The sequence below is a fragment of the Zosterops lateralis genome (genome assembly GCF_965231275.1).
Source record: "Zosterops lateralis genome assembly, chromosome: 6".
NCBI classification, from domain to species: Eukaryota; Metazoa; Chordata; class Aves; order Passeriformes; family Zosteropidae; genus Zosterops; species Zosterops lateralis.
Genome location: NC_139761.1, coordinates 21907711 through 21932207, shown reverse-complemented (window position 1 = coordinate 21932207; position 24497 = coordinate 21907711). Strand labels below are relative to the sequence as shown.

The 24497-nt window shown below is 42.8% G+C and overlaps 1 protein-coding gene across 1 annotated transcript; it reads right to left on the bottom strand.

Annotated features, from left to right (window-relative positions):
• Positions 1 to 15029: 15029 nt before the first annotated feature.
• ZDHHC22 (zDHHC palmitoyltransferase 22) lies at positions 15030 to 21145 on the bottom strand (the record flags this gene model as incomplete). The annotated part of the gene is made up of 2 exons (XM_083862905.1): positions 15030 to 16453; positions 20587 to 21145. The coding sequence occupies 2 exons, from the start codon at positions 21143 to 21145 to the stop codon at positions 16188 to 16190; spliced, it is 825 nt and encodes a 274-aa protein (XP_083719031.1). The 3' UTR covers positions 15030 to 16187.
• Between the last annotated feature and the right edge of the window lie 3352 nt (positions 21146 to 24497).

Sequence of the window (24497 nt, the reverse complement as noted above, 5' to 3'; positions counted from 1 at the left end):
AAAGAAAATTCTCCAACTAAGTCTGTACACCAACTTCTCACCAAAACACATTTCTTCAAAATGTGGCTGTCTTTACGTGGTCTTTCTTTTGTTCAAACATAACTCTTGCAGGGAGAACTAGGCACTCGTGCCCAAAACATCCAGCAGCCTTGTGGTCTGAGATCTTATCCTAAGATACAAGACATTCTGGTCAAAGCTGTTACTTAGCACCAGACAAGACAATTTGAATCTCATTGCCTTATATCCAAAAAGGAGTGCCATCAATTGGAATAATTGTATTTCCTGAGACTAGAAACTCAGTGTTTGCAAATTTTATGTTCGCGAAAGTATGGATCCAGTTCAAGCAGGAAATTCTCACGTTTCTGTCATAGTTAAGTTTATCTGCAGTATGTGAAGCCTCTTCACCTTTATTTCACTGAGGCCAAAAAGGTGAATTTGTTCATTCAGGTGCATTGCATCTGTCTTGTTTTTCTTTCTCATGATAAAAACAGTCTGAAAGGAACAGTACCCCTGCAGGCTTGGGCTGAGCAATCTCCTGGCATGCAAAATTTCTGGCATCCGCTAGACTGAACATAGCATTCTGTTACTGCTTTCATTTTCATAATTTTTCATAATTTGTAGTACAAAAATGTAGGGTCCCACCCTCCCTACACAATTTTGCACTCTTGCTGTACCTAGGTGATGCTTCTTTCAGGTGTAATGCAACCATATAGTCCCAACTGTATTGCATGATCCTATGTGTCCAAAATGCTCATGCCCACTTCTCTTCCCTTTTTAAATCTACCTCCTTTGAGGTATTTCCATGAGAAAAATATAACAGTTCCAGTGTAATATGATTTGGAAGGTGGAAGGAAACACCATGTGCTCAGTCTGCTCTCTTGTTGAGCATGGTTTCCAAGACTTCCTCAAATTCTTGTTTGAACTAAAGCTGTTCTTAGAAAAAGCATCCTGCATTGATTTGAAAGCTCCTAGAATTAAGAATCCACCCAAATTGTTTAAAGTATAATTACTTACTATTAAACACATGCCTCTTGCATTGAGGCTGAATTTGTCATCTTTCTATATCCAGCTGTCAGATCTTTTGTCTCTTTTCTGCTAAACTGAAGTGCATGCTGTGATGCTGTTTTCACTGTAGGCATTTAGAAACTGAACAAGTCGTTCTTCAGCTTTCTTTTTTTAAATAAGTACATAGACTCAAGTCTTCTGAATCCTCTGTGGCACTCTTCTTTGGATCCTTTACAATAATTTAAATGCATTTTTACTTGGAACACTAATAGCAAAAAAGGACTGCTAAAGAATTGTACAGTATTAACTTTCCCTACACTACTCTACCTCATTTTCATAACAATGAAAATTGGCTGTGACATCAGATTTGAAGTATAATTAATCCCTGTGCCTGTTGCTTCTGTGGCCCTGTATGTTTCCACATTCCTTAGTATGAAGTTTGCAGCCAGAAAACAAAGCAAGCTGGTTTAGGAAGTGGCCAGTTGTATTCATTGGTTTTCCCTGCTTCTCTCCTTTGAAACTTTCTAATCTTTAGACGAGATTTGAAGGGTAATTTTATCTTGTATTTCAATTATTGAAAATAATATTAAATAATGTTATAGTAAAGAACCAATTTTTAAAGTAAGAACAGAAGATTTTGCTTAATGGATGTCCATATACAATTCAGAAACCATAGTTACAACATATTTCATACCAGCCAGTTAATTTTGTATAAATCTGGCTTCAGTCTGTCATGTGGCACACTTTTAAATGCCCATCAGTAGTATAAATACTACATATGAGTTGGCTTTGTCTTCAACCAATTTTTAATTCTAGCTGATCAATATAAGGAGTTAGTTTTATCTGACCAGCTCTATTTCTTATAAGCTTTAGTAATTTCAATTAGTTTAGCTTTCTATGTGCTGGAATGATCAAAAATTATGGGTTATTCCATTATTTTCTTTCCGTTTCCTGCTATGTCAACTTAAATCAGTCTAGCTCCCCACTGAAAAGCTGATGCTGTTAGTTCTTTCCTCACCTCAGTCCTCTGAAATCTTTCCTAGAAGTGTGAAATTCATCTAAATAGTATTGGCGGTCCAGAGATCTTCTTGATTAGCTCTGTCAAATTTTCAGTCACAACTTATTCAGATTTAGTTAATTTGAAATGCATAATAGCTGTTGTTTGAAATTATCTGAATTACTTTTTGAAGTGGAAATCAAGATACTGTTATGATCTGAGAGGAATAATGCATCTTTTTTCTAATTGCTCAGCGGGAATTTTTGTGAAATGTCATTGTGCACTGCAGCATTATAATTTTTATCTTGAACTGAAGCGCTGCCAGCAAAGATTTTTTCTGCATCTCATACATATGAAGAAATGGAGGAAATAGACTTTCCAGGGCCAAAAGGGGAGTTTCATCAACTTCTTAATTCTTTTCTTCATATTCTTATTGTGATTAAATGAATTTAGTTAATGGGAACTGAAATGCTTCTTACCATACTCACTTAACACAATCTTACTTTTTTTTCATAGCAGTAGTATGGATTTTTTTAGGCCACATACTTAGGCTAGGACTAAGAAATCCAATAACAGACACTAAACCAATCCTTAGTGGTTTTTAACGGATAGGACTGTTTGGAAAATCTGTACGTTTTCAGGGAAAACTCAGGTGGGTTTTTTGAAAATGAAAAATCTTTTGGCTGAAAGCTTAAGTGTGTTTTTTTGTGTTAGTCAGCATTCGTTTTTCAGTGAATCTCAAGCACTACAGAAATAATCTGGACTGTGGGAAAGGGGGAAGATGTTATTTCTCTAAAGAAATGAGGTAAACCTTCATCTCGTTCACTTGGATTGTTTTGGGTTGCTTGTACAAGAAACAGGAGCCCAACTTCGATGAGTGGTTCCACCACCTCACACTGATAATGCAGAAGCCAACATAGCCAGTCAAAACTGCTCAGTTGTTTGCGATGGCAGAGGAGACTAATAGAGAGATCCCAAGTAAGTGAGGATGAAACAGCATCTCCTAAGAAAATCGCTGGCTTAATGACTACAAATACCATTTTTTCACCCTAAAAAACCTAGTTAAAAAAAGAAATATAATGGGTTTGTTTGGCATAAGACATGATGTTGCTGGATAGGTCTTGTTCTAGATTTGCCAGAGGAGAGTTCAGTGCAGTGACTCTTTCGTGAAATGGGCAGTGTTTAGTATGCAAAGTGTGAAATACGAGTGGACATTGGGAAAGCTCTTTTACTCAGGGTGAATATTAGCAATGCCTGTTGTTTTGTGTTCTTGCACACAAGCAAATGATAATATTATGGATATCCAAGCATGCTTGGAAGTCAGAATAGGATAGCCTATATCAAAGTGAAAATGGTTTTCACTGTTTAACATCCTATCACTAACCATACTTGCAGAACACTTACACATTAATGCTTTTATAGAACATTCTGAAAGGGAGTTGCTGAGATTAATTGTGTGGTAAATGGCCAGAAAGTATTCCAAAACATTTGATTGCAAACTGATTCTTATTGTGCAAGGATGAAAGTCTGAGCTTGCTGGTAATCATCTAAATAGTGAAACACCTCCAGATGCATAATGGGAGCTGCAGCCAACCCAAACTAGGACAGAGCAGAGCAAGTAACTGCACTGAGATCTGTTGCTGTAGTGCTCCTGATCCTGTGTAGTAGCAGCTTTTTGGGTAGAGAATGTTAAGAGACTATAGTTAAGACAGACATTGACATTGAGAGTGAGATGTTGGTGCACAGATAAACCAATGGCCCTGACTACCTTCTAGCAGTTCAGAAACAAGCTGGGCAGTCTGAACACACACATCATGGCCAAAGCCTCTGTTTCTTTGAAAGATTGAGATGCAAAGGTTAAACTTGCCTGCATGTTAAAATTGTTACCCTATTTAATTTTTTTCCACAGCCAAACTTAAAACAGTGGTGTTAGGAGTGATGCAGTGCCTCTGCCTGATCTTGGAGCCAGCGAGTTATGGAAAAGATAATTGCAGTTTCTACGGCTTGCTTTCTTACAAAGTCCACTGCTTCTCAGCATCTAAACACCTACCAGCCTGAGACACTACAGCCATCTGATGTGAAATGTCTATCAGTGAGCTTTGTTGGGTGAGTGGAAGAAGGATGCCTTCCATTCCAGGGAGCAAGTGATGTGTTGATACCACTTCTCCTGCTTCCTGTTTCCACATTATAACATCTGTTTATCTGCAGATGAATGCCCCAGAGGAGTGCCACATTCCTGCTTCATCTCACTGCTCTGGCAGTTAGCTCAGAACAACCAAGTGCTCAGTACCCACACAGATATTCACTATTTCATAAAATATAATAACACTAACAAGCCACTACCTACCTCTCATATTAGTATGGAGAAGGGATGAAAACACTCCATTAATCTCCACATCTTAGATTATCTTTGGGCATGCTTTTATAATTTTATCACACCCTGTTCTGATGCAAGATCAATCCTTAACACATCATTTTTCAGTAAATGGACTACTGCATCCATTTAGGCCCCTTCAAAATATAAATATGAATAAAAATAAGTCTCAATTTGCCTGAGATTATTTTCTGTTTGGGATGAGAACAAGTATAGCAGCACTCCTTGGATCTTCATACATTTCCATGGCATCCAAGCTCAAGGTGAGAATTTCTCTAACCTCAGCACACATAACAGCATGAAACTGATACTGGCAATTGTGTTCACACTTAATGTCCTACAAGTGCCATGAGCACTGACTGTCTAACATATGCTTTTGAACTTCTTCCTTATTTTGAGATTTGCCCTGGTCTCTTTCTTATTAACTCAAAAAAGATCTTGATGAAAATGTGATATTTACAATGTGAAGCATCAGCTCTCAGTCTTAGAGATTACTATCAACATTTCCCTGGCATGAGAAAGAATTTGCTTTAAATGACACATTGTTGTCAATGCACTGTAATTTTCCATTGCTTTTCTACTGTCTAAATCGTCATTTCAGGTAGAAGATAAAATAAGAGAACTTTGAGTGAGGGACTGGTTGCCATATGGCTGATACTTAAAATCTCAGCAATTTGACGTGAAGAAAGTGGAAAAAGATGAAGTAAATTCCACAAAATTAATGCCATAAGTAGGTGGCAGCTGTTAGTAAAGGAGAAAGAACAAAGGCAAGGAAAAGAATACTGAACACCAATGTTACCAAAGATTTTTCCCACAGATATATGACAATAGATTTCAGTGTAACTGTCCACACAGTAGACCAGTTTTCCAGGTTTCTTTCTAAAAATATATTTTTAGGCACAAAGATTTTCCCCCATTTGATTTAGATATATAAGCCGAAATGTATCTTGGTTGGTTAGAGGAACTAACTTGCTGCTTTCATTGAGTGCTCCTTCCTCTCTTCAAGCCAAAAAATATGCTGTAGGTTTAATTTTGTTGCTTTAATCCCACAAATCACACCCACCTCAAAAGCATTTGGCACTGGCATTGGTACTGCTGCATGAAATAATTCAAACAATAACATATGGCTGGAATTGAGATGGCCCCAGGCTCAGTTTCTTGTTTCCCCTTGTAGAAGGCACTTTTATCTTCTCAGCTGTAAAATGAGAAAGGCCAGACTTATTCCCTGTTATAAAGTGCTTCAAGCTTCTTGTATAAGAATTGGAACAAGAAGTCATGGCTGTGGGCTATCATGGTTTTGGTGCTAGATTTTTTCTAAAGGCATTTTTGTGATTATACTAACCTACATTTTGTTTCATGTTAGTAGATTAAACTACATACTCATTGGGTTAATTTTCCTAATGTATATTCCACAAGTGACTATAGAGACTATTTTCTTATGGTTTGGAAACCTGAAAAGAAAAAATGTAGCTTACTAAAATCTCTACTTCTGTTGCCTATCCAGAGAAACTTTTCTAAATATCTCAAGGTTGATAAAGATAGAGGAATGGACACTAAAAAAACCTTTTGTGGTATAAACAGACATCTGTTGTGCCCCTCTATCGTGTATTAATTTATGCCCACAAATGTAATTTTCCTTTCCAGCATGTAAACCTCTTCATGTAATTGTAATAATGCAACATATGAAATAGGGGTCCAAAGCCTGGAGACTTATCAGATGTTACATTATTCTATCTAAAAAGATACAATATTTGAAATCAGTAAAATGCCCTCAATGCAGTCCTGGAAGTCATTGAGTATTGCAGTCTAACCGACATAACTGGAAAACACACGAGTAATATGAAGGGTCTGAGTAGTGCAGCTGCAGTTATGGGATCATGTCTATGCTAGAAGCTAAGAATATGCTCAAATCTTTTCTCCTGTACTGAGATACAGTTCTCTGCTACCTGTAGGACTGAGTGTTTTCATTATTGTCTTCATCTGAGAAGCTTCTGTCCCTGCTTGATTTCATGTGTTTACACAGTTTGCACAATTTTGTTGGAGAGATACTGGGATTTGTCAGAGCCTAAAGTAAAAAGGATCAGGACTTCCTAAGTACTGACTTTTGAGATAGTGTCAATTTTTAAAATAATCTCAGATGGCTTCTAATCTGTAGTAGTGCATTAATGAGTGGAATTTTTGTATGCCTTGAAGAATCTTTAGGGGTACAGTCTTGCCATTTGTGCACCTATGTAATCCAGATGATTGAGCCTTCCTCCCAAAATTCACATTTGTTAAAAGACTCGATATTTGGCTAGTTATCTGCAAAATCTTTATTTTTTTCTGATGAAGTGCTGGAGACTTCTGACCGTCAGAGTAATGCTTCTTATGCCTCAGGGACTTCCTGTGGGGAGTAGAAATCTGTACAGGCTCTTAACACTTCAACTTAAATATGAACTTTAATTTTAGGCTTTTGCTGGAAGTCTAAATTATGAATTGGATACATTTCCACTGGGGTTTCAGTAAGTAAATTTTATCAAAGAAGTATAAAAGGTCATTCTAGTTGATTCATAAATAATAATAGCTGAACTAATGAAATGTCTGCTTTCTCGTCTTTGGTATTCTTCCACATACTGTAAAGGTCTCCCAAGTCTTCCATGTAAATCTCATCTATATGACCTGCTGTGTTTTGTCACTAATGTTCCGATGTATTATTTGTAAGGAGTGGGGAAAGGAGCAAGAGTAAAGAAGAAAAAGAAAGACTGTCTTAAAATTATTTCAGAATTCATAGTGATCTGTCACCTACACTACAACCCAGAACATGATCCTAAATCTTTTATGACATCTCAGTTTTCATGTGTTTATGTAGATACTCTATTTGAAGGTCTTGACGTCACCAGAAGTTCTTAGCTGGCAGCATTTTTCCAAACCATCTGAAAGCTGTGTTATAGGAAGTTAACACACCCTGTTCATTTCAAGGTTAAAAAAAATCAAATAGAAATATGTTTTCTTCAGTTTGCACACAGAGTAGTCATTCTGATGGTTCCTAAAAGTATAAAAATGGTGAAAACATAAGCAGCTTAAGTGTATCTCTTAGTCCTATTGAAATTCTGAGAAATAGCACTGTAACTCATCATTGAACAAAAACGACTTTAGGAATATAACATTGTGATATTCTTGGACTCTCAATCATTGCTGAAGCATTTACAAACAGAAGCCATGGGGGAATCAAGCTCTAATACCGTGCTTATGAAGAGAAGACCAAAACTCTGTTTCAACACATATCACCTATATACAACTTTATTTACACAGCTATTTCTGTTGCATGTTACTTTTATTGAAAAAATTAGCATTTGATACTAATAAATATTTTGAAGCCAGATGAGATAGGAAGAAATGAAACACAGAAAAGAAAAGGATAGCTTCTCTTGGACCACACTTGAACAACTGCCTAGGTAAAAAATGGAAGTTTCTCTGGTTTATTTTTCTCACTATGGCTTTTTTTTTTTTCCAGCAACAGTGGGCACTTACATATTCACTGTTCTTTACCTTCTTCATTCTGTATCTCCCTAGATTTGAAGATTTCAACTTCTCCAATCTAAGTTTATTCCAAAGGCTGACAGTAGAAGAACTGCTGTTTGGAAGTATTTCCTGAAATGTTAATGTATAATTTCCTTTTCTTAAACTGAACACTGTTTCTAGTTGATGCTTGTTTGTTCAACATGAATTCTTTTTCCCATCCTCCAAAATACATGGGTGATTGTCACATTTTCCTTACATCCACTTTAGTTGTAGTTTCCTGAGCTAGATAAATACAACAATTTTTAAATCTTACAAATCCCTTTCTCAGCTTCTTAATCACTTATGTCTTTTCTTTTAACTCCATTTGGTTGACTAATAAAGGCAAAGCTGAATATAATATTGCATTTCTTTCTGCATTACAGAACTGTGGAAAAGGTTTATTGTAATTTTTTGCTTCAAGTCCATATGCAGCCTAAAATGCTGCCATCTTATTCTGCAGGCTCATCTGAGATTGTCCTTCATGCTATTATTTGCAGGCTGGGTTGGCATGCTCCTCCATTTACTTCATCCTTCCACAGAAGATGCTAATAGCTGATTGGATGAACAAGTTTGGGCCAAATTAGTTCATGAGGAGTAGTTCATAGACAAAGTCAAAAAGAGAGAGTCAAGGGGAGAAATGTGATGTTGGCCTGCAGTCTGATGTAACTGGATCTGAGAGGAAGCTTCTGTCTTACAGGAAAGATCCTTATCTGAACTAGGGAGCTACCCGTGCCCTATTAACAGCCGGGATAGTAGCATATTTTTCTGAGCTGATGGCACCTCTTGCAGGAGGCATTGGCTCTGCCCAGGCTGGCTGTGCCTCCAGCTGCATTGATTATACAGTCAAATTTCTGACATGCCTGTCTATCCTGCAGCAATAGAATGATCTGAGGTGATGGCGGGCTGAATCCACATACCTGGAAAACACTCCAGTTCTGGTAGACAGAAACTGGGTCTTAGAATTTGATTTGAAATTTCACCTTTTATCCTGGCATGAAATTATTATGTTTCTTGGAGCTTTGTTTCCAGAGCTATAAAAGAGATTTTAAGTGTCCATGAACAGTACAGCTGATACCTAGGTAAAATTTTGTTGCCACATTTTGCTTTCTTAGGCTTCTCTCAGTAGCTTCATATTCACAAATTGACTTATTTCCTTGGATGTTTAGTGACAATGGGAGCATAAAGGAAGCAGCAAGAGCTGTCAGTAAATTGCAGACTAATGCACATTACTGGTAGATCAGTCCAAAAGGTTTATTTTATACCTGTACTGTGGCTTGAAGAGAAAAGGAAAAATTATTTCTCTTGAAAATAATGATCTCATCCAAGTTTCCTGTAGTGTAATAAACTGCTTGGTTAATCAAGGTTTTCTCAGAGAAATCCATCCCACTGAGTGTTTCATGAGCTCCTTGGAGAAGAAAATCATAGTATCAATGGCTGCTACTGGGATGACCTATGTTGGTCTTCACTACTGAGTAAACCACTCAATACAGCACTGGAAGTTTTGGGAGAACATCTAGTGACAGCTTTAAATATCAAACTCAGTGGGCATTGATAAAGAGCTGATACTTGAAAGCTGTCAGTAGGAGAACAGGCTCTCCAAGCCTTGAAGGACTCAAAACATTGATCTTAGCATTGAGTTCTTGGGAATTCTTAATTAGTGAATCATTTTCTCCTTTAGGTAATGCTATGTTGAAGTTTTTTCTCAAACCAACTTTCATATCATCTGGACTCAATGAGACTGTCTGACTTTGGCAGTTCATGTTTAGACCTACAAAGATTGCTTCTGTTGTACTGCTCAACAGTTTCCTCCTGGCAACTATGAACCTTAGGAGTACCAGCTGATCTGTCTCTTTTTTTCCTGTCACTAACCATAAAGCTTATCTCTGGTCTCAAGCAGTTCTGCATGATAACATAATTCCTTGATAACAGCCTCTGTGACAAGGCCACATTCAACAGTTTCTTGTTAACTACTAGAGACTCTTGTGTGGGTCCACTGTGTTAAATCCATTGCCCAGTGAATATATAAGATTATTAAGGGTATTGTGTTGACAAACCAATCTATCGTATTTTCAGCTGTCTGAAGATACATAGGTTCAGGTCTTCATCTCTTCTTGTCCAACACAAGCAGCTAAAAGACTGAGATAATAAAAACCTTTCAGATAGGCACAATTATTTTGAAATGACTGCTGCTAAAGACAGACTGAGCAAAAGAGCTGAAATGCAGGCCAGAGGCTGTGCATTCCCCTAAGCTGATGGATATACAGTAAAATCAGTAGCAGACAAAGGAAACTTTGGCACACAAAGCTTGCTACTGCCACCCCCTTGCCTCTTGTGAAGTCAACTGATCAACATGCTCCATTTATTTTTAATTGATAGCAACTCTGGAACAACTATTACGGTGACTGACAACATGTTAACTGGGGCACTGTGCAAGCAGTGTATTGAGTCTGCATGACCAGGTTTTGGTAGTGGAGAGGCTACAGGGTGGCTTCTGTGAGAAACTGCCAGAAGCTTCCTCCATGTCCAGCAGAGTCAATGCCAGGTGGCTCCAAGAGGGAGGTGCTGCTGACTAAGGCTGAGCCAATCAGGAATTATAGTAACACCTCTGTGATAACATATTTGAGAAGAAAAAGAAGTTGTTGAGAATATGTAATTGCAGCCAGAAAAGCGCAGGGTGAAAATACATGAGAAGAACAACTCTGCAGGACACCAAGTGGAGCAGAGACAGGAAGTGTTCCAGATGCCAGAGCCAAGATTCCCCTGTAGCCCATGGTGACAACCATGGTAAGGAGCTGTCACCCTGCAGCCCAAAGAAGACCACAGGGCTGCAGAGATCCACTTGCAGCCTGTGGTGGAGACCCACACCTGAGATGAGGCTGTGACCCTGTGGGAGGCCTGTGCTGGGGACAGGCTCCTGGCAGGGACTGCAGACACATGGAGAGAGGAGCAGGTTTCCTGGTAGGACTTGAGACCCCATGAGGGCCCAGACTGTATCACGCTGTGCCTAAAGGACTATATCCCACGGAAGAGTGACCCATGTTGCAGCAGTTCATGGAGAACTGGGATGGACTGATGTTGGAGAAGTTTGTCTCCCATGAGAGGGACCCCACACTGCAGCAGGGGAGGGAACTCCTCTCCCCAGTTGGCAGCAGAAATAATGAGTGATGAACTGACCATAACCCCCATTCCCCATCTCCCTGCATTGCTCTGGGGGAGAGGAGGTAGATCTCAGGAATGAGGGGAGAGAAGGGTGGGGAGAAGATGTTTTTAAGATTTATTTTACTTCTTATCATCCTGCTCTCATTTTGTTAGTAATAAATTCAATTAATATCCCAAATTCATATTTCTTTTACCCTAGATGGTATTTGGTGTGTGATCTCTCCCAGTCCTTATCTCAACCTATAAACTCTTCCTTAGTTATATTTTCTCTCCCCTACCAGATGCAGAGGGGAGTAGTAGAGGGGCTTTGGTGGGTGCCTGGTGTCCAGCCAGGATCAACCCACTACACACTTGAGAACTTACAACTTTTATTTGTAAACATCTGGGCAGACTAGAAAAATCTGGCTCCAAAAACCTTAAGAGACATGGGACTGGCGTGCTGGAGCTCTAACATCACTTGCCAGTTAGATTCAGTAGGACAGCCAATGTTAAAAGCTCTTTGGTGTAATGAAGACAAGGCTGCTGCCAAGGATGGGTCCATAACAGGACTGAAGCACTCTTTGGTGCATGTTTGCTGACTTTTGATGTAATCTCCAAGGATTCTTTATTCCCCTGGCTTTCCAGAAAAAAAGCTGGAAAATCAAAAAACCCACACGTCATTATTCACAACCATCTTGCTGTTTGCTAAGTTCTCTGACATGTTTCCACAGATTTAAATATCCAGCAGGACACAGAGACTCCACATAAGTTTAAATTTTCTTCTCCCTTCATTTGTATTGGACAAGTAGGTCATTGCTTTACTCCAACAGTGAGAGTTCTGGCTAGTCTTTAAATAACTCAAAGAGAGCTATATGGATTCTGCTGTTGTTGCTTATGGTTTCTATCCATGCATCCCCTTTTTGTAACATAATCAGCTGTTCAAGAGAGAAAAACCGTTTTGGCTCTGCTGGGACTTTGAAGTTTTTTGAGCAGAAAGTGATTAGCAATGAGTTTTCTTAACTTTCCTTGTGTCCATTCAGCCAACAATCAATGAAGTTAAGTTGAATTGTGTTGTCATACCTCATACTGCCTGATGGCTCTCATCATCCCTACGCACATCAAATCACTTCTGCTCCCACTGGAGCCACTTTCTCTGATTGCTCTCGACCTCGGCTTTTCTTTCAGTCCAGGACTGCTTGTCCTCCTGCTATATCCTTACAGTTAATGAGTCTTCTCATTCATTCAGTCTGTCTCCTTGAAAGTATTTTTAGACTGTGATCATCTCCCTTGAGCTGGCTACTTCTTAAGATAAATGTGAGTTCACATCATCTTTTCTCCTATGTTCCCTTAGCCTTAAAACTTGTACATTTTAACTCTATATCCTCTGAGGATATCTGATGAAGACCTTTTGGCATGCAGGCCTTCAGGGCCACCTGGTAGTACAGTATGGAGAGGAACACCATCTACTACTTACATTTTATGAAATTCTTACTGTACATAAGAACAGATTTCTGGTTTACTTCAGAGTTGCATCCCCTCATTTCCTCTATACTGCCATTGCAAATGCTTCTGAGGCCTATCTGACATTTTTTTCAGATAGTCACACTTAAAATAGACTAGCCACTAAGCAAATGTCTGTGGTTTCTGTGCAAGGTCTTTAGCAACAGGGAGCTTTTACTTCAGCCACTAGCATTACCAGGGAAGAAATTTGGTGGTCATCTGATTTTCCAAAGCCAGAGAAGCCTAAGTGCTTTATTTTTAAAACCTTTGCAAGTATTTAGACATTGTCACAAGAAATCATGTTCCAAAATATATTTGCTATTGCAGCTGGTATGTAATGAAATGCAAATAGTAAGTAATGACTCTTTAAGCACAGAAGATGAGAAGCTTTTATTATTTATCCTTAGAAAACACTAGAGTCATTGAACAGATTTAGAACTTGCGACATTGCCATTGAGCTCAGCCTTCATTTACTAAATCATGTTTAAGAGCAAAGGTTCTGTTCACAGTTGTTGAGCCCTGTTACATTTTCTTGCCAAGGATTTCTGTAAGTATAGAAAGGTATGACAAGGAACGGATGTCAGGGCAGCTAACTAATTAAAAAAATACTCTTAACTGCTCCTGCAGAACCACTACCCCAAACAGGGCAGTCTGCACCCTTGGGAATGAGCAGAGAAATAAGCCAATATACAGGGTCAATCTAATGTTACATTTTTATAGCTCTTTTCATCCCAGAGGATGGTAACTGTAAAGGCTGTATCCATCTGAAAGTCTCCCCATGTCTGCTGAAATCCAGCCGTTCGCTGCAAATGAGCCATTTAGCTGCATAAAATGGTGATGCAGCAATTTCCAGCCAGGAACACAGGTGTCTGACAGGAAGAATAGTTGTGCGTGCCTGTGCTGCAGTGACTCAAACTGGGATCTGTCTGTGCTTCTGCAAGGACTGAAATTTTGTGGTAAGGGCAGACAGCTGTAACCCTGACACAGGGGCCAAGCATGATCCAGCCCTGATGTGAAGAGGCAGCAGGTTTCATGGGCAACTAATGTTGTACTAGATGGATTCTGTCCTTGCAGAGTGGCCCACTGAAACTCTGAGTTGTTTTGCCCTTCTCAGTGTGTAGCCCTAAGGAGCTTTACAGCCTGTGCCAGCAGGTGCCAAGTGCATTGAGCTGCCTGAGACTGCAGTGTCCCTCAAAAGCCAAAAGCAGAGGGCAAAGATGTCAAATTATAATTTCTGCTGGTAGCTGAAATGTTGAAAGCCTGCTGTCTTTAAGTCTACAAAAGTGGAGAAATTGGATCAGTGAGTCTGTGGAACAAGAATAATCCTTCCAAGGCAAAGTGTATGGCATGAGACTCTGGCTTTGGTTCCAGTGTCTAGGTGACTGTCTGCTCACCTTGACACCATTTGCCAGGAAGGAAAATTTTATGTTGAGATGCTGTTTGTGGGTAATGATAATAGCTTAATTTTCTCATAGCTTTGAGTTGACAAGCTATGACTTTGGTAGAGTAATTTACAAATAGAAATTAGAATGGGTCTTCAAATTGGTTATTAGATGCATTTTTAGATTGGTTATTACATTAAAGTAGAGAGGATGAAAGGACTTAAAAAATCACACGATGAATTATTGGCAAAGGCAATAAAATCCTAATTTCTTCCTTAGACACATCCGTGTGTATGCTGTAACAAATGTACAGAGACAGCTAATGACAGCTAACTGTCAAAAAGCACAATACAGCTTAAGTAAAAAATCAGAATACCTTTTATTGTTCAGTGTTAGAGAAAATACAGCATATTACACATGGAAACAATGGTGTGTTCATGTGAACACACACAGCGTGGAAGGATGTATATCCTCCATGTTTTAGTTATCCAGCTAAGGGTTTTTCCAGTATATTTTCAAGGTTATTCTCCTCATGCCGACAGACTTTGTTATTGATTCATATGTGTATTCAAGTGCAAAGCAGTCAAAGAAGGTTACAAAGCCTGTAGGAAGGAGTGACTCCATTCCAGCTTGTGAGAAACGCAAGGATAAAAGCAAGGTGCATTCCACTATCAGGAATGTACCAAGAGCCTTTCTGAAGAAGAAATAACATTTTTATTATGTTAATAAAAACAGCCTATTGAAGAGAAGCAGTGGATTCCTATCCAGCCCACATAAGCTGATGCAGTTTGCCAAAACAGAGGCTTCTCATTGCAGCTGCTGGGGAATCCAGTGCTATGATCCTGGTAGAGATGTTATGGTATCCTTTGTTAAGGCATCTATAAGCATAGGATCTCAGCGCTGATCTAATGCGCTGCTGCTGCAGCTAAAAAACAACTGACACGTGAAGTTGATTAATCCCTGTAGTAATTCTATTAACATCCTTAATGGAGTTATAACATAGATGACTTTATCCCTCAGCAGCAATGCAAGAGGGAATCGTCCTGGAGAGCCTGTAACTAAAGTGTGGCAGGGATGTCTAAGAAAAGCATTTTTCTGTTTGTTTCAGTGCAAAATGAAGTGCCCTGATGGGCTGGAAAACCTCCCTGTCTTCTGGGATTTTGAACTCTTCACAGAACTAATGGTGCAAGGTGTCCCGTGTGAGAGGGTGATGCATCAGGGCTCTAACACATCAGCAATGCTCTTGGCACCCTCCCAACTGCTTGCTGTGTGGCCACACTTCCTTCTGTCTCTCTCACAGGTATGCATAGCTTGTCTCATCACACAGCTTCTCAAACACAGCATTTTAATTCACCTTTGTGGTTTCCTCTCCTTGTCCTTCCATCTGACCATGATTTATCTGCTTGCTGCTCCCTGTCAGAAGGGCAGCTTTGCCTGGACTCTGTCATGGGACAAAGGATTGCTAAAAATAAATATCAGAGCTAGTCTTGACCTGTCACTGTATAGGGAACAGATCAAGAACAGAAATGAGAATTTCTCAATTTCTTTTTGTTTTCCTCCTGATTTTCTAGCCTGTGGAGAGAAGGTTTACCAGATGCATTAACCATGTTCATAACTTGTTCCTAGGTCAGCTTGATTGCATTGCAGTTCTGTTGTTAAGGGCTTGTCAGTATTGTGAATCAAGAATCATATCTTGAGATGGAAGGGACCCACAAGGATCATTGAAATCCAACTGTTTGCCCTGCATGGGACAATCCCAAGAATCACATTGTGTACCTGAGATCACTGTCCAAACTCTTCTGGAATGATGCTGTTATGTGAAGTTATCTCAAGTATATAAGAGCCAAACAGGCACTCCACAAAACCCTCCCAAAGACCATTTTTACAGTCTTCCACAACAGCCCAGGCTGCCGCTGCAGTTGGTTAAGACTATATAGGGTGACTAATGGGGCTGGGGACTGCAGGAAGCCACAGGAGGGTCTGACTAAGTTTTCTGCTAGTTCAAAGACTGTTGCCACATATGCAGGTGCAGTGATGTGACTACTAAGCTGCAGTATCTCACCTACATGGTTTGTGATTTCCATGTTAATATGCTAAATTTATTCTGTTTGATAGCCCATCCTTTCCTCCCACAGCAGCTGCAATCCCAAGAGATGGAGTAGGCCAGCTCTGTAGTGATCCAGGAGACAGTGGGAGAGAACAGGGAAGGTGTTGTGCACGTGGGATGCACACACATACACACACGGGGATTTTATTTCTCCTTCTGCCTACGGTAGCTACTCTCCACGTTCTGCATAGGGATGAGAAGTCCTAGCAGCCATTTCTTGCCAAAGACTTCTTGCAGGTTCTCCCTCCAGGGCCGGGCTCTTACCACTATCCCTTTCCGCACCTGGTACCGCGTCTGCCCGCGCAGGATCAGCAGCATCTGGTGGCAGCAGAAGCCGGCGCAGGCCAGTCCAATCCCAAGCCAGAGGTAGAGCATGAGGATGACAAACATCTCAGAGCTAAGGAGAGCTCCTGCAAACCAGGAGGGAGGGAGGACAATAAAAGAAAGAGCTTAGACGCACATGTGGTGTAACACAGCCCCAGAAACCAACAAACCACCTGTTTTCTCTGGGCACAAGTGGGGAGGTGGGAACAAGACAGGCTGGTTGCTCTAACTGTACTAAATTATTTCCTTCATAGTGTCTGATGCAATGGATCTACCGTGGAAATATTAAAAATATAATGGTCTCTTGTACACTTATCCTTTTGCTGTTAATGTGAGGATCTAGATTACAGGGACAAATTCAGCCAGAAGTAAAGCGTATCTGTAAGTCTCCGGTACTATTCTGAACAATGATTAATTTATTTAAGGATTTACCTGCTCATGAGAGGGAATCTAAGATTTCTAGGATTTTGAAAAGACAAGTGGATCCTACAGCATGTAGATCCTTCTAGAAGCCTTACTGTATGTATTAACACAAGGCAGAAATATTTTAGATTTCTCTTTTTCTCCATCTCTACTATATGTGTGCATATATATACATAAATGTTAACAAAGAAAAATAAATCAATAATGCCTTTCCTCCCTTTGGGGCAAGGCAGTTTTCATGTGAATGCAAGAAAGAAAGCTTTCTAAAATACAATCCAAAATCCTTTCTAGCTGCTGCCAGAATACTCAAAATACTTCGAATATTTGAAGCTCCTAATTCAACTTGGGGTTTTTAGTATATATTTGTGATGAATATATTTGAATAAAAATGTTCTGTAGGCCCTTTCTACTACAATGATTTTAAAACTCCTTCTGGAAAATATTAGTATAACAGCAGGTATCACTGAGTGACCTTTCAGTGTGTAAGCAGATCTAAACCCATTAATATAATATTCTCCCTGTGCCCATATGATGTTTATGCATGTATTTTGTGCATATTGGTATATTATTAAACGCCCATATTTACAGGCATATTTACACAAAGGAAATGAAATGTGTGTCAATACTGGTATAAATAGCTGATATCTTTTTACTGGTTCCTAATAAGGTTTAGAAATAAAAAAGCTCTCACATGCTTCTGCTCCTTTGGAAGACCACAAGCCCTACAAAACCAACTGTGATAGAGCAAGGATTGCATGGACAGTAGAGGTGTGCTGCCTAAAAGAGGTACATGGGTGCTTCAGGTTTTAAGTTCAACAGAAGGGTGACTGGATATGCATCTCTTGCTTCCCTTATGCAGAAAGCTGGATTAGGTGGTATCACTTGGTTCTGCAATCTGTGAATCCCATCTTTTCCACCTGGCAGTGGTGTAAGTGAAAGATTGGGACAGGCTCCTCTGAGGATAATTTGTAAGGACACTGACTACAGCCTCAAGCTTTCAGAGACTGTCTTCACTTGAAAAAGGTGCAGGAATCATTCTGTTTTCTCCCTAAATGCAATGTCATCTTTCCCTTCTTATTAGATCCCATTCAGCTCAGGGAGCTCCGTAGGCAACACAGCAAGAGAAGAGCAAGCCCCTTAGGATAATGACAAATCCTCATACCAATTCTGTCAGAATAACTTAATCTACCAGGTAGGAGGCCCAGAGCCAAATACTGGATTCTCTGTCCCTCTTTTACTGGACTAGAGTGTGACAGACATTTATTTTTTGCTACAGCTAATACTGACATGGGATATGGAGAGAGACATTTTCTTTAGACCCTTTGCAAGTCACCTATAAGCTTTATTTATCTGACTTGGTGAAATTCAACATTCAGGAAGTAATTACCCTTGTCTTCCCTTGAAAATGTTAAGCATCTCTGAGCCATCCTTTCCAGATACATGATTTTTTAAATCATTTCTTCAGGCTACCTACATAAAGCATTTTCTACAATTTATTTTGTGTGGTCCAATATGAAGTGTTTACAATAGTGCTCTCCATTTGCCCCTCATCCCCACAGTCTCTTTTATGTGTCGGATTCTTTCTTGCTCTAAGTGATCTAGTATGATCTTAAGCTTATATTACCATATATTATCCATGGCAGAAAAGCTGTATGGTAGGCTATAGTTATCAGCTTTGGGTCAGATGCTGAAATCCATGCCTGAGTACAGTCTGGGCAGAATGAGCCAGCTGAAAACTTTCCCAGCATGAAAGCAGGGAACACTTAGTTGACATAAGACCAGCAGATTAACCCTTCATCCTCCTTTGCTACTTCTGCAGCACAGTGGGCATGATGGAGAAGAAGAAAAATAAAGTTTTTGCCCTGCTATCACAGTCCTCTGTTTGGATCATACAACAACCTTAAAGTAACAGCTACATTAGCTGAAAAATACTGTGTGAGCAACCCTTCCAGGTAACCATTCAAGACTGTGTTTTTCTTTTCTGAAATGGAGTTTAATTGTGCTGGTAGAAACCCCAGTAGGCCCTTCCTCCCAAGCAATCAAGACACCACATGCCGGTGTCTTGCTGTGTGAGGCAGCAGTTCTCTTCTCAGCAGAACTAGAGGTTTAGTGGGAGCTGCTGGAGCTGCTGCCTCTCAAGGGTGTTCTGGCTCTGAGCTTTGCACCCAGCTCCATTGTGTCCCACTCAATCACTGCCCACCTGCTGTCCTGGCACCACAGTTGCTGCCACCAGAGCTGGGGCACTTCAGTGTCTCTGCAAATATATGCCAGGACCCACCTCTGTGCAGATGAGCCCTCAGTCAGAGACCTAATTCCTTGATAATCTCCTCCCATACCCCTGCTCCCCCTCCCAGACTGCTGTGCTGAGCAGAGCTTAGGCACAGGGGAAAATAATTCCCAGTGTTTTTAGTGCTAGTAAAGCTCATGCAACATTATTTACAAAAACTTTTCTAGTTGGAAAACTGATTCTATTAAAAGGTCATGGCAGGATTTCATATTTATTGTCTTTCAGTGATTACCATGACAAATCTGCAAATTTGCCAAGTAGAGAGGTATTTGTTTGTTTTCAGATGGCAACCCAGCCTGGAATCTGAAAAGCAAGCTGGGGCCTCTCTGGCTCCTGTATTTCCAGCAGTGGGGTCTCCACACTCAGATCTTAATCAACACTTCTGGTGACAGTGCACAAACCAAAACAGACTCCCTTCTTACTAAGCTCAGCTGAACCTGCAAAGCTAAAATATATGGGATACCTATTTTAGACTAGTAAAAGCTGATGTAAGTGTATGAAGCAGGAGCATAGGGGAGAGATGGCAATTTTCTGCAGTCACTCAGGGCAAAGTTACAGTCTAGGCTTTCTGCATAACCCCTTCTCTGAGGTCAAGATCTGTCTAACTCTTGCGTTTGGTCAGAGAAAGGGTTGAGGTTGGAGAGTTTGAGGGTGTGTTGAAAGGTGAAGAGGCAAGGCTTCTTGCTCTACAAGAGCAGAAGATGAGTTATGGGAGCAAAATCAGGAGAGGGAAGGAGAAGGGTTGTGGAGATTTACAGAAAGGCAGGGAGAGAGGAGAGAGGGGAAGAAGTAGAAAGAAGGATAAGGAATGGTAGCAAAGAGAAGGAGGTTTGCTTTTGGTGTGGAGCTTTTGCAAAGAGCAGTACAGAGAATTTTCCCTGGTTCTCTGTGGACTTATGTCTCAGACTGGGGTCACAAGACAGGTAGCTAATCATGTCACAATAACTACTCTCTCAGTTTCTGTTGGCTGAACCCAAATTCTCCTCTGCTGGAAGGATGAAAAGACCCCAGTAAGTTTGCACTGCCAGGAGGTGGGTGACAGTGAAGGGAGTGGACCTGAGTAAGATATACCCGCTGGGATATGGGGAACCCACAGATTTGTAGGGTACAAAAGCCTACAGGAGCCCCCCACCTCTACCTGTAGGACAGGCAAAAGATCCCCCACACCTGCAGTGAAATCCATCCCCTCTGTCTAATTGCAACACATGTCCTGCACAAAAGATAGCTCTATTCTGTCACCACCAAGTTGGTTATGGAGCATTTTCCAGAGCCTAATGCATTGGGAATAGAGCTATGGATGTAACCTGGAGTGGGTCTCAGCTTCTATTTCAGGTGAAGCAAAGTCCTTTGAAAAGGCTGGCCGTAGCCTCCAAAGAAAGCCAATTGCTCCTCTTGGCCATTTCCATAGCACACCTCCACACAGATGGCTATCCAGGGAAGATCAGGCCCCCCATCCCAGGAGCCCTGGAGGAGGAACATTCCCCACATCTCTGAGCAAGGAGTCCTTACCTGAGAAGAACTGGCTGATGGAGTGAGGCAGAAGAGTGAGGAAGGCCAGCGGATCCGCAAAGGACATGGAGAGTGTAGCAGAAATGTAAGCCATGCCTGCCACCAGGGAGTCAAGGCAAGCCAGGGAGGTGTAGAGGCAGAACATGACGAAGTTTCGCATGTTCCTGCTCCCGATGCAGTTTCCTGTGAAGAAACAGTGGTGGTCATGCCTCTGGGTGACTCTGGCACACAGTCTACAGAAGTGAGTGCTGGGCAAGGCTGAGCCAGGGGACCTGCTTCCATCCAGCCAGTCTGCCACTTCGGCTCCTTTGCCCAAGTGTAAGTCCTTGCCCAAGTCCTCGGGGGAGCTCTGGATCACAAGGACGTAGTTGCCCAGGGCATTAGCTGAGAGGAAGAGGAAGAGGGCCCCGTGCAGCAGAGCAGGCGAGAAAAGTGAGGTGGTGGAAGGGTCTCTGAACATGCTGGGGATGAAGACAAAGATCTGGAGGACGAAGGTCACTAGGGAGATGCACAAGAAGTAGGCTGGAGCGACAACATTGAGCAACCTGAGAACTAGCATTGCGGATTACGTTCCTGCGGGGGAAAGCAAGGAGAGAAGGAACATCACCGCTCCGGCTGCACACTTCATCCTTCCATTTCCTGCCGGGTCTCGGCCCCGCTGCCTTCGGGAAATGCCCTCCCGGGGCCGCTCTCCCTCGCCGCCGCCCCAGGGCCCCCGCCGGGCCGAGGCGAAGGGGCGGCCCGTGGGCAGCGGCCGCTCCCGGTTCCCGGAGGAGCCCCCCGGGCCCGGCTCCACCGCCGGGGAACTTGCAGCGGCGGTGCCCCGGAGGGGCTGCAGCGGCGGGAAGGGCAGAGGCGGCTCCCGCGGTGTGCCGGCGGTGTGAGCACCGCTCCGCTCGCCCAGCAGAGTCTCTCTGCCAGACAGGGTCAGTTTTGGTATTGCATGAGAGGAAAAAAGGTGGTGCTGGAGGAGGGGGGAGTGAATTGGAAAGGAGGGGTGGGAGGAGGAGAAGGGGAGGGGGGAGAGGTTGCTCTAATCCACTGCAATACGGATCAAATCCAATGCTCTAATTTATCCCTTAAAGCCACGGATCTACAGATTACCTCTATGACCGCTGTCCTGTTCTGCACGAAATTAGAAAATATACAAAACAGCTGGTCAAGCGCCGTCCGGATGCAACAACCTGCGGCGCTCGGCCACAGCCGGGGCAGCCCCGCCGCTGCAGCCGCAGCTCCCGCCGGGCAGGCGCGTCCCCGCCGGCCGGGGGATCGCCCCGGGGCACAGCCGGCACGGCCAGGGCACGGGACAGCCCGGGGAGCCACAGGAGAGCACAGAGCTGGGGGGCGGTGCGGGTGCCCGGCACCCCGAGCACGCTCACGCCGGCAGCCCCAGGGACTCCCCGGCGCCGGTGTCTGCAGAGCCCCGGACCCGCCCGGGCCCCGCGGCGCTGCCGCCCTGCAGTGCCCTTGTCCCCGGGGCCGCCCGGGACCGGCGTGTCTGGAGCCGCCGCCACAGCCGGCCGTGCCCAGATCCCCACGGCAGCCGAGACGGAGCGCAGCCTGGAGTCTGCCCTGTCCTCCCTCTCCCTCTCCCTCTCCCTCTCCCTCTCCCTCTCCCTCTCCCTCTCCCTCTCCCTCTCCCTCTCCCTCTCCCTCTCCCTTCCTGTCCCTCTTCTCTCTGCCCCTGCCCCGTGTCTCTCCCTGTCCCTGTCCTTGTCCCTCTACTTTTCAACCTCGGATTTCTCCCTCCCTCTGTAACTCCCTCCCCTGCCCGGTTCCTGTCCCGACCCGACTCCATCGTAGCTGTCCCTTCAGCACCACCAGCACCTGCTGCAGCTCCTTCCACCTCCACCTTCCCTCCCACCGAGCACAACTCGGCCCAGGAGAAGAAAAAGGTGTTCTCGGGTCTCTGAGGTCCTGACAACTCCCACGGGGAGAGCAGGAAGGTGGGAAGAGGCATTCTGTTCCTCCAGCCCGCAGAACACCATTTCTTCCCGCAGTGTGGGTGAGGGAGGCAAGGTGAGGTTTCTGTGTGTCCCCGTGCCTCCCCAAAGCTGCCCCTATGGGAACCAGCACTGGAGGCAAGGGGAAATGTGTGTGTGATGGGGGGGAGTTTTTGCTTTGAGGTCAAAGCCTCCCTTAACACAAGCAGGAAAGGCTTTGATCTGGGCACGCCGTGCCTGGGCAGGAGCAGGAGCTTGGTGCTGGTAGAAGTTTTGCAGACGTGTGTTTGCTCTCTGACAGCTACACACCCTCACTCCCCTCTGCCCACCCACGCTCTCCTTGTACTGTCTACACAGGCTCTGTGCACAGCCTCTCCTTCTCCTGCACACCTACGTGCTGCACCTTCCCAGCTCTGATGAATAGCATCCCTGTCTCCCTCCACAGATGAGCCACCCATGACAGGGGAAGGGAAGAGGGCTATTGGGCTGCAGCTGTGTTCCTGGAGACGGTCAAACTCTGCACTGGTGAATAGTCAAAGAAAAATGCATTTTACGTCATCTTAGATCCCAGGCTTACTGGCCAGCGACTCAGCACAGACTCTGCAATTCCACAAGAGACTCTCCCTTTGCCTGAAGGTTCAAAGCAAAATGAAAGTGTGTTTCATGTCTCAGTTTCTAGGGAGAAAGGACTGGAGGAGAGAGCAGCTGTGCTTTTCTCCTGCACGTGCACTGGCATGGAAGGTGATGACAGCAACAAAGTGTTCAAGGTTTCCTTATTAGAAATAACTTTTCTCCCAGATAACTTTCATGGTTCAACATTTCTGAGAAAAGCAGTAGCAATAATACAAGCAAGTGAAAACCAAGCCTGTAGGCACTGGATCTGCAGTGACAAACAGCTAAGAGACACCTCTGGCAGAATTGAAGGGGAGGCTGCTCAGAACAGATCTAGTTTTCACTCCCACCTCCCTCATTCTCCTGTCATGACTACTGAGAATAAAAAATCCTCCAATATTCCCTCAACTCATCAATTTAAAGTAGACTGAGCCTTGCAATAGAGATACATGACCCAGTCTAGGTTTTATCTTTAAATAATCAGACAGTGTTTTCTCCATATTTTAACAGCTTACATCAAAATAATAATAAAAAAATTACAGAGAAATCTTTTCATGTCATGAAAGACTCCCGACTGAGGGGACTGCATCTCATGAAAGACATTAAGCCTGCCTGCATAGGGAACATCAAAAGCTGTAGCCAAAGTGGGAGGAGGAAGGGAAGGGAAGGGAAGGGAAGGGAAGGGAAGGGAAGGGAAGGGAAGGGAAGGGAAGGGAAGGGAAGGGAAGGGAAGGGAAGGGAAGGGAAGGGAAGGGAAGGGAAGGGAAGGGAAGGGAAGGGAAGGGAAGGGAAGGGAAGGGAAGGGAAGGGAAGGGAAGGGAAGGGAAGGGAAGGGAAGGGAAGGGAAGGGAAGGGAAGGGAAGGGAAGGGAAGGGAAGGGAAGGGAAGGGAAGGGAAGGGAAGGGAAGGGAAGGGAAGGGAAGGGAAGGGGAAAACTGGTTTCCACTGGAATGGATGATTGGCGAGGCAGATTATTCCCAATATTCTTATTAAAATGCTCCTGCACATTGATGCTTATGAATTGTCACTGTCAAAATAGTGGATTCATATTTTACAATATAGCAAAAAATCCTCTTTCAGTGCTGTTATATTGATATTATGAGCTGTTTGCAGGACGGGGGAGAAATTGACAGGGGATGAATTTCCTATGTATATGCATGTGTATATAAGAGAGAGATGGGTAAATAAGGAGATTAGCACAGGAAGTAAGCAAAAATGGGAACAGTAGGTAATTTGGAGTAACCATTAAAAAGTAATAACATTTACTACATGAATTGGGTTTTCTCCTGCTGTAAAATCAACATCATGAGACAACTTGGGTGTGTGACCCTCAGAAATATTTCATCCCTTTTTCTT